The sequence below is a fragment of the Ovis aries genome, chromosome 23 (genome assembly GCF_016772045.2).
Source record: "Ovis aries strain OAR_USU_Benz2616 breed Rambouillet chromosome 23, ARS-UI_Ramb_v3.0, whole genome shotgun sequence".
NCBI classification, from domain to species: domain Eukaryota; kingdom Metazoa; phylum Chordata; class Mammalia; order Artiodactyla; family Bovidae; genus Ovis; species Ovis aries.
Window position 1 is genome coordinate 49,847,546 of NC_056076.1, and position 14,018 is coordinate 49,861,563.

At 51.7% G+C, this 14,018-nt stretch overlaps 1 protein-coding gene across 3 annotated transcripts in view; it reads right to left on the bottom strand.

The window, feature by feature from the left end:
- The window catches only part of MYO5B (myosin VB), a 337,450-nt gene that overhangs the window by 54,645 nt on the left and 268,787 nt on the right, over nt 1–14,018 (bottom strand). For all 3 annotated transcript variants that reach the window (XM_042239477.2, XM_042239478.2, XM_042239479.2), the window contains exons 19-22: nt 11,788–11,999; nt 9,688–9,844; nt 8,371–8,610; nt 2,897–3,130 (exon numbers count right to left, since the gene is read on the bottom strand). In XM_042239477.2, the coding sequence (XP_042095411.1) occupies nt 2,897–3,130; nt 8,371–8,610; nt 9,688–9,844; nt 11,788–11,999 (843 nt within the window). The remainder of the gene's footprint in view (nt 1–2,896; nt 3,131–8,370; nt 8,611–9,687; nt 9,845–11,787; nt 12,000–14,018) is intronic.

Below are 14,018 nucleotides of genomic sequence, written 5' to 3' on the forward strand. Positions count from 1 at the left end.
CGCTTACTCCTAGGAAGAAAAGTTATGACCAACCTAGATAGTATATTCAAGAGCAGAGATATTACTTTGCCGACTAAGGTCCGCCTAGTCAAGGCTATGGTTTTTCCTGTGGTCATGTATGGATGTGAGAGTTGGACTGTGAAGAAGGCTGAGCGCTGAAGAATTGATGCATTTGAACTGTGGTGTTGGAGAAGACTCTTGAGGGTCTCTTGGACTGCAAGGAGATCCAACCAGTCCATTCTGAAGGAGATCAACCCTGGGATTTCTTTGGAAGGAATGACGATAAAGCTGAAGCTCCAGTACTTTGGACACCTCATGCGAAGAGTTGACCCATTGGAAAAGACTCTGATGGTGGGAGGGATTGGGGGCAGGAGGAGAAGGGGACAACAGAGGATGAGATGGCTGGATGGCATCACGGACTCGATGGACGTGAGTCTGAGTGAACTCCGGGAGATGGTGATGGACAGGGAGGCCTGGCGTGCTGCGATTCATGGGGTCGCAAAGAGTCGGACGCGACCGAACTGAACTGATGTGCGGATGTTAGAGTTGGACCATAAAGAAGACTGAGTGCTAAAGAACTGATGCTTTCAAACTGTGGTGTTGGAGAAGACTCTTGAGAGTCCCTTGGACAGCAAGGAAATCAAACCAGTCAATCCTAAAGGAAATCAACTCTGAATGTTCATTGAAAGGCCTGATGCTGAAGCTCCAATACTTTGGCCACCTGATGCAAAGAATCAACTCATTGGAAAAGACCCTGTTGCTGGGAAGGATTGAGAGCAGAAAGAGAAGGAGGTGACAGAGGATGAGATGGTCGGATTGCATCATCAACTTAATGAACATGAGTTTAGCCAAACCCTGGAGATAGTGAAGGAGAGGGAGGCCTGGTGTGCTGCAGTCCATGGGGTCGCAGAGTCGGACACAACTGAGCAACTGCACAACCACAACATGGCAGTCCTGGCCTGACCATTAGGGAGGGAACAAGCCAATCCCCCGCGCTCTCTGGGGAAGGAACTGACGATGAAATGTGACGTCCACTCAAGAAAGACAAAGAAGGTCTTCTTCTCCCCATCACCACTTTTCCTGTGATTATAAAACTGTGGCCCACTAAGTTCTCAGGGCGTGGCATTTCTTGGCCTCCCGATTGTAAGCCTCACAAGCATCATATTCTAATAAATCACTTCTTATCTGCCATTCTGCTCTTGCGGAATTCTTCTCTGCACTGAGACACAGAGGACTGTTGTACCGGAGCTCTTTGGATCCCCCCTGAAATGACACCAAATGGATTCAATTCCAGGTCTCACGGTGGGTGAGCTGGCAGGTTTATTGGGGCAACATGCTGCAGGGCAGCCACTTTTTGTACCTGCACTGGGAAGTCCTACGTCTCAGTGTCACCTAATGTGCCTTAATAATCCCCATGTGGATTCACCCTCTGACTTTGGGAAAACCCTGGGATTTGGGGAAAGTGGAGATGGTGTGGAAGTTCTGCCTGGATACAAAATGACAAAACCACCTTGGCAAGCCCAGCAGTTGCTGGCTCTGCAGGCTTTCATGTCCCATGGCTGAAGGCAGCCTGCCCATTTCTGGTCCTGCCAGAGAAGAAAAAGGCACACAAGAATAGAGAGGCACCACAGAGCAGGGCTCAGGAAGGGCCTGTTTCCTTCTAGAAGCCATCAAACACCATCGCATGGAGCTGACTAATTACAAGCAGAAGGGGCCTAAAAGATGATCTAAACCAACTTTTCTTCTTTCTTACTTTTTTAAACAGATGAGTGAACTAAGGTCAGAGAAATTTCCTGTGTGCACTTAGTAATGGCCACGCAGAGGTGAGAATCCAAAAACTCCAGTGTCTATTTCAGGACCATTCCTGTGAAAGCATTCTGCTTGCCCCAATTTTTAAATACTAAGAATTATTATTTCAACATTAGAAACACTGAGTCCTTCCCACACAGATTCTCAACCCATTGCGACTCTCCAGTGATGGACAGGAATTAAGCAGGTGGGCCATGCCGTAGAGATGGCATAGGACACTGAGGCTGTGGAAGGCTCCGCAGGGGCACATGGGACTTCCCTGGTTTGGACAGCTATCTAAGGAATGGAGAAGGGACTCTGCATCCTGACATTCGAGATGGGGGACGGGGGTCCAATCCCAGAAGTTACATTTTATGGAATGGAGAGTGAACCTACAGAGCACACCAACCAGAGTAGATGAGCCAGGCTGAACCGATCAATACTTAAACTTTAGGCAAAGTCCCCAAAGCACTATGATTATGCGGAGGGATGCCTAGGTGTCTTGTTTAGTTGCTAAGTCGTGTCTGACTCTTTTGTGACCCCATGGACTGTAACCCGCCAGGCTCCTCTGTCCCATGGGATTTCCCAGACAAGAATACTGGAGTGGGTAGCCATGCCCTTCTCCAGAGGATCTTCCTGATCCAGGGATCAAACTTATGTCTTCAGCACTGGCAGGTGGATTCTTTACCGGTGAGCCCCTGGAGAAGCCCAGGGGATGCCATGAGGTTGCCGCTAATCCCTGCAGGCAATAAAGGCCACTACCTCTAAATAATTTCTCTTGCCAACAAGGACTCAGGCCACAGGGCTGATTCAGTGGCCAATTCTAGGCTATCAGGAACATGCCCAAAGGCACACATGTGTAACCTTTCGGGGGATTCCATCGTGTCCCACTAAGGGCAGAGACTCAATCAACACTCGCCAGGTGAATGGACATGTGCTTGTGTGGATTCCCCCAACACAGGGGTATTTTACATCTAAACACAGAGGGATGGTCAGTCTTGGGCACAAGCCCCAGGAAAGACCAAGGCAGCTGTAGAAGCAAAACTGCCTCAGAGGGGTGCTGCGTTAGCTCACCCACCACCCAGCTACCCCTCCGGCCCCAACAGACCTTCTTCAGCTCATCCTTCTCCCGCGTGTGGGTGTCCTCCAGGACCTTGCGCTCCGAGTGGGCCCTCTGCAGCTCGGTCCGCAGGCTCTCCACCTCCTCCTGCAGCTGCGGGCCCCTGTCCTCATCCTGGCTCTGCTGGTAGCAGGCCACCTCCTTCTTCAGCTTCTCCACCTCCATGGCGTGTGCAGAGGTGATTGCTGACAGCTGCTCCGACAGCGTCTTGACCTCTTTGTTCTGCGAGAGCATCAGCAAACGGGAAGAGGGGAGAAAGAGGTGGACGCCAAGGTTAGTGGGGCAGCAAAAAAAGAAAAAAAACAAGAAGGCAATTAAAAAAGGAACTTCCAAGGTGGAATTGAATCTCGCAACCACTGAATGCTTGAGTGCTTTCTTGGCATCTCCCTAACAAAACTGTATTGTGAACCCAGGAGAAATATGGGAAAAGACAAAGCACCAGGCCTGACATTCGAGGAGTGTTTAGGAACAGCAACAGTGCTGGAAGCTGGTTAAGAGTGGTTAGCCTTCTATATCCATTGGGAAGATCTTATACCTGGTTTTTAAGTTTCAGGAACAATGTACTTGGCTTCTTGGATCTGTAGCCTTTGCGTTTCAGGCTTCCCTACTCTGTCAACGCTGAGACCTCCTGCCCTTGGACTCACTGGCACAAAGAGCTGCAACCTAATCGCTGGCTCTGAGACAAAGGACCTCTTGAGTATCCCCTCTTCCAAGGAGGCCCTCCACGGGGCTGGTGGAGCCCTCCCACCACCTGTCCGCTGGTCCTGTAAGAGTCTGACTCCAGAAACAGATGCCCTGGCCAAACCCGTTCCTGTCGACGAGGTACCCAATCACACACCCACTCAAGCAACAGGCAAGTGAGAAGTAGTCCCGGGTGCCTGGCAGAGGTACAGAGCGGGACAGGGAGGGAGACTGTAGGTGAGCTCACACACAGGAAGCCCTGAGGACCCAGGGCCGTGTCAAGTGCAAGCGTGAACGTGGGCAGAAAGGTGCTGCAGTTGAGCGTATCAGCTGAAGGCGGTCAGAGGGAACATGGAGGGGAAAGATGCAGAGTTCTCCCGATAATCAAGCAGGCAGCAAACAGTCATCATCATTCTCCATGGCTATTCCCTGCAGGAGCTCTGAGTGAAACAGAGCTCTTGGCATCAGGAACCAATGACTCATTCACATCAGCTATGAAATGTCTGGGGAGCAGTGAGGGGCAGCAGCAGAACAGGTGTTGGACCCAGTACAACCCTGCGGATACCTGGGACCTCAAGGCTGAGACCCGCGTTTGGTGTCCAGGCAGCACAATCCCAGCACTGATCTATCACAGAGAGATCCTCCCACCATCTGAGGAAACATCCCAGTTACAACCCAACACACCCCCATATCTGGGCTGGCAATCAGCCTTGCTCTAAGTCATCACCAATGAGAAATCCAATTAGGCGGCATCTGTCTAAACAACCCAAAGCTGGTCTGTATTGCCCACCCAGATCTGGGTCTCCCCGGAGGCTGAAGGGTCTCTGCACAAGGGGAGCGGGGTACAGGACAGGGATGCGAGTTGGACTAGCTGCCTCGACACTGCTCTGTTCTGGGCAGGAAGTGAGGCTCCTCCCAGTGGCATGGCCTGGGTCAGATCCCAGGGAGAGTGGGGATGAGGACCAGGCTGGGGGGCAGCAGGGAGGCGCTCATGATGGAGCAGGTGTGGGGTGTAGAGAGAGGCATACGATGTGGTGTGACACCCTGCTGTGGGCAGCAATGACAACCTAGGACCCACATGCAAAGACGACATGTCTAGGAGGCCAGTTTCTTTGTTTTCACTGACACGCAGGCTGACGCGAGGCTCAGGGAAGTCGAGGAGTTAAGAGGCTGGAGCTGAGCAGACCTGTGCTCAGGCTCCAGCTCTGTCCTGATCACTGCACCTCCGTGTGCCCAGCTTCCTCAGTGTGAAAGAGGGACCACAGTAATTCCATCCTCAGAGGGTTTCACCAAGGTTCAGGGAGACTGAGGGCCTCCTTGGGGCCTCAGCCTGCATGTCAGTGAAAACAAAGAAACTGGCCTCCTAGACATGTGACTTGCCCCTACAATTTTTCAGATGTACATGAATCATAAAAATTAACTACTTTAACAAAATGCATATGAAGTATACTGAATCAAATTGATTGAAAAGACTACTGACTGAATCCATACATTTGTGTCATATTTTTCCACTAAAATATAGTTTAATATAGCCTTATTAAACTTGACCCTCATTAAAAAAAAAAAAAAACTGTAAGCTCAACTGGCCATCTCACTGTACATATGCTTGAATAAAGACAAACTGGTAAGAGTCAAGTTCATAGGTTATACCATTTTGGGCTGAAAAAGTGTCACACCACAGGCCTACACCACGGACACTGCATGAAACCGTCCCAGGAGCTATCATTGCATTTACTACTGAAGGATACTATGAAGGCTGTAGCTTATTACATCACAGGTTATGAACACCCTCAGAAAACTGTCTCAGCACCGGGGATAGCACCAACCCTTCCAAATGCTTTCCCTGGCTCTCAAGTTATCCTATTTCCTTCTTCCTGTTTGCTTGGGAACTTGGGGCCAAGCTCACGTCTTGTCTCTTTAGCTGTGTGTGCAACACCTTCAACCTGACTTTTTGGCCCTAACCTCACTCTGGTTTAAGCCCACAGTTTCCTCCTTTGCTGTCTTCTTGGCAGTGGGGACACTTTTTAAAAAGCGCCTCCTGGTGATTCTACAGTGCAGCCTGGAGTTCAGAACCACTTTATGGGATCAGTGAATTTTTGAGTTAGAAGTTACAGATCTTGGAAAAGGCAATAGCACCCCACACCAGTACTCTTGCCTGGGAAATCCCATGGATGGAGGAGCCTGGTAGGCTGCAGTCCATGGGGTCGCTGAGAGTCAGACACGACTCAGCGGCCTCACTTTCACGCATTGGAGAAGGAAATGGCAACCCACTCCAGTACTCTTGCCTGGAGAATCCCAGGGATGGGGGAGCCTGGTGGGCTGCTGTCTATAGGGTCACACAGAGTCGGAGAAGCGACTTAGCAGCAGCAGCAGCCTCCAAGGAACTCAAGGCCCAGTTAGAGATTTGGCCATAATCCCTAGCTGTCAGCTCTGCTGGCAAGTATAACTGAGACAGAACTGAGGCTTCCATTCAGCTGGGACTCAGTCCATGATCTCAGGCCACTCTGCTGAACACTTGGGGATGTTTTCACCTATGTCGTTCCTGGCACACATGTCTCCTATCCTCCTGGCTAAGAATCTGTGTGTGTTGGTGTGCAGCCTCCTGAGTTGTCTCCAGCCATTACACAGAAAACAGAAACCCATTCTCTTACAAAAGGCGAGCCCAGCCTTCTAAGAGGCTGCAGTACAATGAGACTCTAACGTCCTGGTGCCACAGGCTGTTTATGACTCCTCTCAAGACAGACAGCCTCGCATTTTTTTTTGACGCCAGGTCACACACTCCACTACAAAATACTGGCTGGTCCAAGGATGACCCTATCTACAAGAATGAACTCAAAACAAAGCCAAGAGTCTTTCTTAGACTGAGGAATTCTCACATGTCTGAAGAATCTCCTAATATGCAGATATCCCCACATGTGGTTGGAGGTGGCAGAACATTCTCTGGAACCAAATTGCCAAGTTTCAGTCTTAACCATGCCACTTCCTAGCTTTGCGACCTCATAGGCTACTTGGCCTCTCTGTGCCTCAGATTAAAATGGGAATAATGTTAAATCTTACAGGGTGTGGTGAGGATTAAATGACTTAACAGGTGAGGAGAGTGCCTGGCACACAGTTGAGCAACAGGGGGAGGGACATAAGAAAACAAGACCTAACTACCCCTCCCTGCCTTCTCTCCTCACCCTCTGCACACAGGGCACCCTGCCCAAGGAGCGTAACACTGGCCACTGCTCATAGATGTTGGCCAAGTAGGAAGCTTAAGGCAAAAAGCTCTTTTTAAAAACAGGTCTTTTAAATCTGACATCCCAGTATGTGGAGTGTAAAATACTAGATTTATTTTTAACATCTCGAGTCAACTTCGGAAATCAGCAATGACAACACAGGGACCAATGGCTGGAAGAGGCGACCAGTACATGGGGCTCTGGGCACGGCACAATGGTGCTTGCAAAGCCTGCTCCTTCCTCTGACCACACTGTTTGCTCAGAAAGTTAATGGGGGCAATTTGACTATGCGAATGTCTTTCCCGGCCAGTCGTCAATAGCCATAAAGTAATAAGAATGATGGCAACGAGAGCAATAATACAGTTCCGCCTTGCACCTGTGTTTTCCACATGGCTGAGCCCAGAAAACCATTTTTCCTGTTTACTCCTGATGCTCTGAGCAGTTGCGTCTTCCTCCCTGACCTGATCTATCACTGTGGGCCAACCCTGTGTGAGCTTTCTGTCTCACTTCTCCACCAGGGAGCCGAGCCAAATGAGACACCCATGGGACTCACACAGAGACAAACACCCAGGGTGACAATTCCTTCTCCAGAAGGTTGGTCTTTTTTTGCAAGAACAGAGAGACAGTAACATTTGACTACTTTGGGGACTCCTGTTTAGGGCAGCTGGTTTAGGTGTAAAATGGCTCATTTATTTTCTTGCCCTACTGGGATCACGAGAAGCTTTAAAAAGTGCCTAGTGTAGACTAGGTACAATAAGACCAGTGACCACCAAGGCAACGCCAACTCTCTCTTTCTCCATCCCTTGCACCAGGCATGTTCACCCCCTTTCTTGCCTCCATCCTCGCCTTTTCTTTCTCAGAAGGCGCCAGAAACCCTCTAGGCATTCCAGGAGCCTGGTACTGAGGTCAGTAGTACCCTACAAGCCCAAGGTACCAATGAGCCTGCTTTCAACTCTAGAAACCCATTTTAGCCATGACACAGGAAAGGACTGACTCTCTAGTGACATTTGGGGTTAAGAAACCAACATCACCCTCGTTATGGCTGTGGGACCAGGCAGACCTGGGCTGGAGTGCTGGTTCTGCTGCTACTGCTAAGTCACTTCAGTCGTGTCCGACTCTGTGCGACCCCATAGACGGCAGCCTACCAGGCTCCCTCATCCCTGGGATTCTCCAGGCAAGAACACTGGAGTGGGTTGCCACTTCCTTCTCCAATGCATGAAAGTGAAAAGTGAAAGTGAAGTCGCTCAGTCGTGTCCGATTCGTTGCGACCCCATGGACTGCAACCTACCAGGCTCCTCTGCCCATGGGATTTTCCAGGCAAGAGTACTGGAGTGGGGTGCCATCGCCTTCTCCGGGAGTGCTGGTTCTAGCACTTCCTAATTCTGTGACCTTGGCCAAGTATTTGATGCTCCAGATCCACAGTTCGCTTACCCATAGAATGGCCTCGTGAAGCTGCGTGGGAATCAGTTGAGAGCTCCCCTGGGGAAGCTGTGGGTCTCTCTCAAACGTGCCCATGGAGTCTCGCCCCGGCCCCAGCCCCCAGGTGGGAGTGGAGACACTGACCTGGTCGTCGATCTTCCGCTGCAGCTGGACGATCTTGTTCTCCATGCCCACGTTGAGGCGTTTCAGGTGCTCCGCCGAGCGTGCTTCGATCCTGAGGGCCTTCAGCGCCTGCTTGGCCTTGAGCCTCCGGAAGCCACACTGGATGACAATGGCCGCGCCCCGCAGCCGCTGGAAGCGCCTGCGAGCCATCCAGCCCCGCACGTGCTTCTGGATGACGGTGGCCTTGTGCTCCCTGAGGACCTAGCGGGGGACAAGCACACACCTGGTGGGTCTGCGCTGCACAGTGAGAGCAAGGGGCTCGCGCACAGCTCCGGAGAGGCGAGAGCCAAGGTTGGTGAGCTACAGCTGCCCTATGACTTGAGGCTTTGGTGGCCATCTGTCTTATGAACAAATTGCAACTAAGTCTGGTGGCAGCTGTCAAACTCTCATTTCTTTTTTTTTTTAACTCACTAGGAAACCACAGTCTAAAAGACCCCTCAAAGTCAGAGGGGCTTAAAGATTATCCAGCTGATAGCCCCCCATTCAACAGATGTGGACCCTCTCCTGGTGACAGTAAGCTGGAGGCGAAGTGAGACGGTTGTGTGGGACTGTCGAGTGGGTTAATGGTTTACAGTTAACTTGGCTTGTAATTTGGTTTTTCTTTTTTCCTATACAGTTAAAAAACCACTCAGAAAATTAAAGCATCATCAATGTCCTCACTGTAATGCCCTACAAAATAAACGTTTGCGGAATGAACGAAAGTATTAGTTGCTCAGTTGTGCCTGACTCTTTGTGACCCCATGGACTGTAGCATGCCAGGCTCCTCTGTCCATGGGATTCTCTAGGCAACAATACTAGAGTGGGTTGCCATTCCCTTCTCCAGGGGATCTTCCTGAGTCAGGGATCGAACCCAGGTCTCCTGTATCGCAGGCAGACTCCTTACCATTTGAGCCATCTTGCCCTTGGACTGGGACTGTACCATGACTGCCTGGTCCTCAGGCCTGCAGACTTGGGCAGAGTCACTCCCCTGGGTTTCTCGAGTCTCCAGTGTGTACATGGTACACTGAGAACTGCTCAGCCATCATACCTACATGTGTCAGTTCGTCATAATAAACCTTATGCGCACAGACATACACATCTCCTATGCCTTCTGTCTCTCTGGTGAACCCTAAGTCACTGTGCCTCATGAGACTTTGGTCAGGATTCGGTGGGAGCAGAGTTGTGAAATTCCGTAGAAAAAAGTGAGACGTGCCCAACAAGTGCTGAGGTTGGTGCCAAGCCGTCTGCTGCTGCTCAGGGCCGAGTCTGCAGCCCGAGACCCTGGGGGCGGCTACGCACCTGGTGGTAGATTCTCCGTACAAACATGCCCCGAGCGAAGGCCTGGATGACAAGGGCGGCCCTGCGGACCCTCTGGTAGGCCCGGCGGGCCCTCTGCATGCGGTACTGCTTCTGGAGCACCACGGCCGCCCGGGTCCTCCGCAGATGCTTGGCCAGTCTGGGGAGGGAGAGAGAGGTGGGCCCTTCGTGAACACAAACCCCTTCCCCCTCGGCCCTGTGTGGTCACCTGCCGGCTAGGCCAATTTGTGTCACTGTTACCGACCGTAGCAAGGCCTTGAGACACAGCTCAGAACAGAACTGGCTTCCTCCACCTCGTCCAAAAACTCTTGCCACATATTTACAACTCAGTCTAAGTCTGATCAACTCTGATCCTCATCCGTCTACTCCCTGACCCACAAGCCTCTCCTATAACCTGGGCAGCCCTCAAGGACATCACATGCTCTCATGGGTCTGTCCCTGGACCTCACCAGGTTCGGAGGGGTCAGGGGCTGGGTATTAGCATCCTTGTACCTCTACACCTAGTATAGGGCCTGGCACAGCAGCACATGGGAAGAATCTGCTGAATGAACACCACCTTCTCAGGCCTGTGGCAATCCCTCTTTACTTTCTCACCTCCCAGCATTTCTGCCGGGGATGCACTGAACATGGGCATCTACTTTCCTCTGTTCCATTTCTACATTCCCCATCTCACCCCTCAAGGCAGACATAAAGTCAGTCCAACACTTTTTACCCCCTGCAAGGGCTCTGTTTGGTGTCAGACTCATAGCAAGTGCTCAACGAGACTAAGAATATTAAAAGCTAGAAAGGACCTTGGACATAATCTAGCGCAACTCTGGAGTGGGAAGTAACTCACTCAGCCCTGCTCTGCTTGCTTAAATGAGTCTGATTCCTAGTGCAGCTCTCCCTGAACACTCTCTCTAGAATACAAACTCCCTGCAGGGAGAACGTGGGCCATCCCCCTACCCAGGACAGAGTTCTGTACACCAGGGTGCTCAGCGATGCCCTAACTGTGGATGACAACTTAGTGTGGATACCACTGACAACTTTCTCATTTCTGTAGCTTTTGTTCTAGAGACCACCTCTCAGCTGTTCACAGGTAATTAATAGCATTCATCATCTCTGGTTCTGCTTGGATAAACAGCTTATAACAAGGACATGAGGGGGAGCCAGAGCAATCTTCTAACTTTACAGTACAGTGGGTGCCTGCTCTGGGCTTGTTTCTATATTCAAGCAGAGAGGCCTGAGCAGTCACTTAGGAAATTTAGGCTTCCAAACGCAAGGCGTCCTAGAGATTATCACCACTTCCTCAAGAAAACCGGGATCTGCAGAGGTCACTGATGTTGAACCAGGGCTGGGTCCAAAATATGATGACGCACGTAAAGGCTGGGGGAGTGGGTCTCACGGCGAGGGCTGGGGGTGTCCTCCATGCCCATCTCCCTGGTGACACTCATACTGATTCAGCACTTCAGCAACCCAATGACATCACTAGGAGGGGACGTTTTCAGCACAGTAGCCTCTTTCGTGTGGTGCTGGGCTGGGGCAGGGCAGCCCACTGGCATGAGGCTTTGCCCCAAGGGAGCTGCTTGTGGTCAGACAAGTCTCCCTCTCCCCTTGCCCACGCTGGCTGAGTGCAACAGCTCACAGAAGGGTCCTCCCCCGGCCTTTTCATTCAGCCCTACTAACCAAACTCCTAAGGGATTCTGAAATCAGTGGCTTAAGTCATGAAACTGAGTGTACGTTAACTGTGAGAGAAAGGCTGAATTCATCTCTCTTTCGGGAAGAGGATTGTTTTACTTAAGCGTTTAAGCAAAGGGCAAACGGAGGTTTGGCCGGAAAACCAGCCCGTCCTAGGCTAGCACTGGTGGGTGGGGACAGACTGGGGGAGACAGGAGACCTGGGAACTAGACCTACTGGCTCAGGTGAGAAGGGGAGGAGAGACAGGCCCGGTGGCTGGGGGAAAGCTGGATATAGACAGGGACCAGGAGGGCGGCGCTCTACCCACAGGGGCTGATTGAGGCCAGCTCAGAGCCAGGCCCTACCCCCGCCCCTGCCCCGCCCCACCCCACCGCAGGGATCCACGAGCTTGGGCATGCGGCTCACCTGCGGGCCAGGTGTCCTCGGCAGTGCCTCTGCAGGGTTAAAGCGGCTCCTTTCAACCTGCGGTACTTCTGCTTCTGCAGCCAGCCCCGAACGGTTTTCTGGATCATGATGGTGGCCGCCCGGAACTTGTCAGCCCGAAGCTTCTCCAGGTAGGCCACTTGGCCGGCCCTGAAGAAGATCTTGGTGCGGCCGAACTGGAACTTGTCAGGATCCTTGGCGAGGCAGGGAGGGGAGCTGGTTCATCACCCGTGAGCGGCAAAGGAACGCGCCCCATTGCCCCAGTTGCTCCCTCACATGATTCCCCTGCCAGGTCTCATGCGCCCCTGGCTCCTTAAACAACCACCGAGTCAGCATGTAACCAACACCGACCGGTCCCTACTGCTGCTCAGACACTGAGCGTAGCGGTGAGAAGCAGGCCTGCCCGCCAGCAGCTGCCATCACGGCGAGGGCATCTGGGCGAGCGGACAAGGACACAGCACATTTCAGGCAGTGCTGAGGGTTATGAGGACAACAAAGCTTCATAAGGTTTGTGCACCGTGACATTTACACACCATGACATTGACTAATCAGTCAGACTGACCCAGTGATGATGTGATTTAGGTTGTGGGGGCTCCTGAGTCACTTTGGGCGGTTTATATCAGCTGTTTATGCCTCAGTTTCCTCATCTGTGCAATGGGGGTCATGTTTATATCTTTCTCTTAAGGCAGCGTGAAGATGAGATGGAATGCGTGAGACAGAAAAATGTCTGACTTGTACTAAGAGGGCTGGAGGATGGGATGCAGATGCTGAAATAGGCTAAAGGAGGAAGGCATCTCAATGGACGGGCTGTTCAAGCAAAGACCTGAATGGAGTGAAAGCAGGCAGGCATGGGAAATTACATACACATTGTGAATAACCCCCAAATACATTCTATTTGGTGTCTAACTATGCTGTGAGATTTCTTCACAGATGGTAACTGTCTTTAATGACATGTACTTAGGTTAAAATTAGGGGCCCTTCCCGTGCTTGACCTAGTGGACAAGGGAAGATGACCCGGCACTGTGTGTGTGTGTATGCGTGTGCATGGACAGGCCCGGGTTACAGTACTATGTAGGCAGCCTACGATAACTAAGTGCTCTTTGTAAACACACGTCATCTAATTTTGCTCACTGAGCATGAAGACCATTATAAGGAGGAGATAATGAGCCAAGGGGTAAGGAAAACACACACACAAATATATATTTCGTATCGACCAGTGGCTCTGAAACCATACTGAGTAGACACTCGTCATGGCCAAGCCCTGTACAGCTAACAGGAACCAGGTTCCACGCACAGGAAAGCCAGGCGGCCTGCGCCAGGGCTGAGCTGGGGACACAGTGGCCAGCCGGGCCGTTGCTGATGGTCCCTTCTATGGCTGGGCTGCTGGTGAGGCACGGAGGAGCGAGCTGCAGGCCTGGTTCTCCTTCCTGCCTCTGCTCCGGGCCTCAGTTCATGCCGGTAGGAACCAAGGCTGGGCGGGGGAGCTTTGAGATGCCTGAGGCCTGGTCTTCATCACCACCCGGCTGGGGAGACTCCTCAGTGAGGAGGGGTTGGTGACTCAGCCCTCACAGTTGGGGGACAAGCCTGGCTACTAGGTCTTCAGCAGAGCCATGGCCTGGGCGGGGGTGCTTGTTGTATCCCTGGGGCCACAGTGCACTGGCTCCAGTTCCTATTCTGGAATAAACCACCAGGGAAACGGCAGGCTGGTCTGCAGGCCACCATTTGAATGGATGAGGATTTCTCTGAAGGCCCCCGTGGTGTGCCTGTCACCACTGGCCTGATGGTGGCACTCCCCATCGCCCAGACATCTGCTTTCTCTGACCCCTAGAACTGACCACACTCTTCACATACTGATTAGAGGTCATCTCCTGAGAACCCTTCTCTGGTAATCAGAGACTGAGGGGGTAGAAAGGAATCTTAGTAACCCATCCCAAGCCACTCTCTTATTGTACAGATGCTGAGAATGTTGAGGTGACTTGCCAAAGGTCTCACTGAAAACATCAAGGAATAGAACCCAAGCCCCAGGACTCCTCGGCCAGAGATCTCTTTATTGCATCATGCCCGTTGGTAGGACCAACTCCCTTCACACTCCTCTCACATGTAGCTCCTCACGCCCCCTGGGTTCCCAGCAGAAGCTTGTTAATCCACTCCTCCACTGTTGGGATGCAGGGTCAGGTTTCCCTGATGGCCAGTGGCATCTGTAACTACACTAG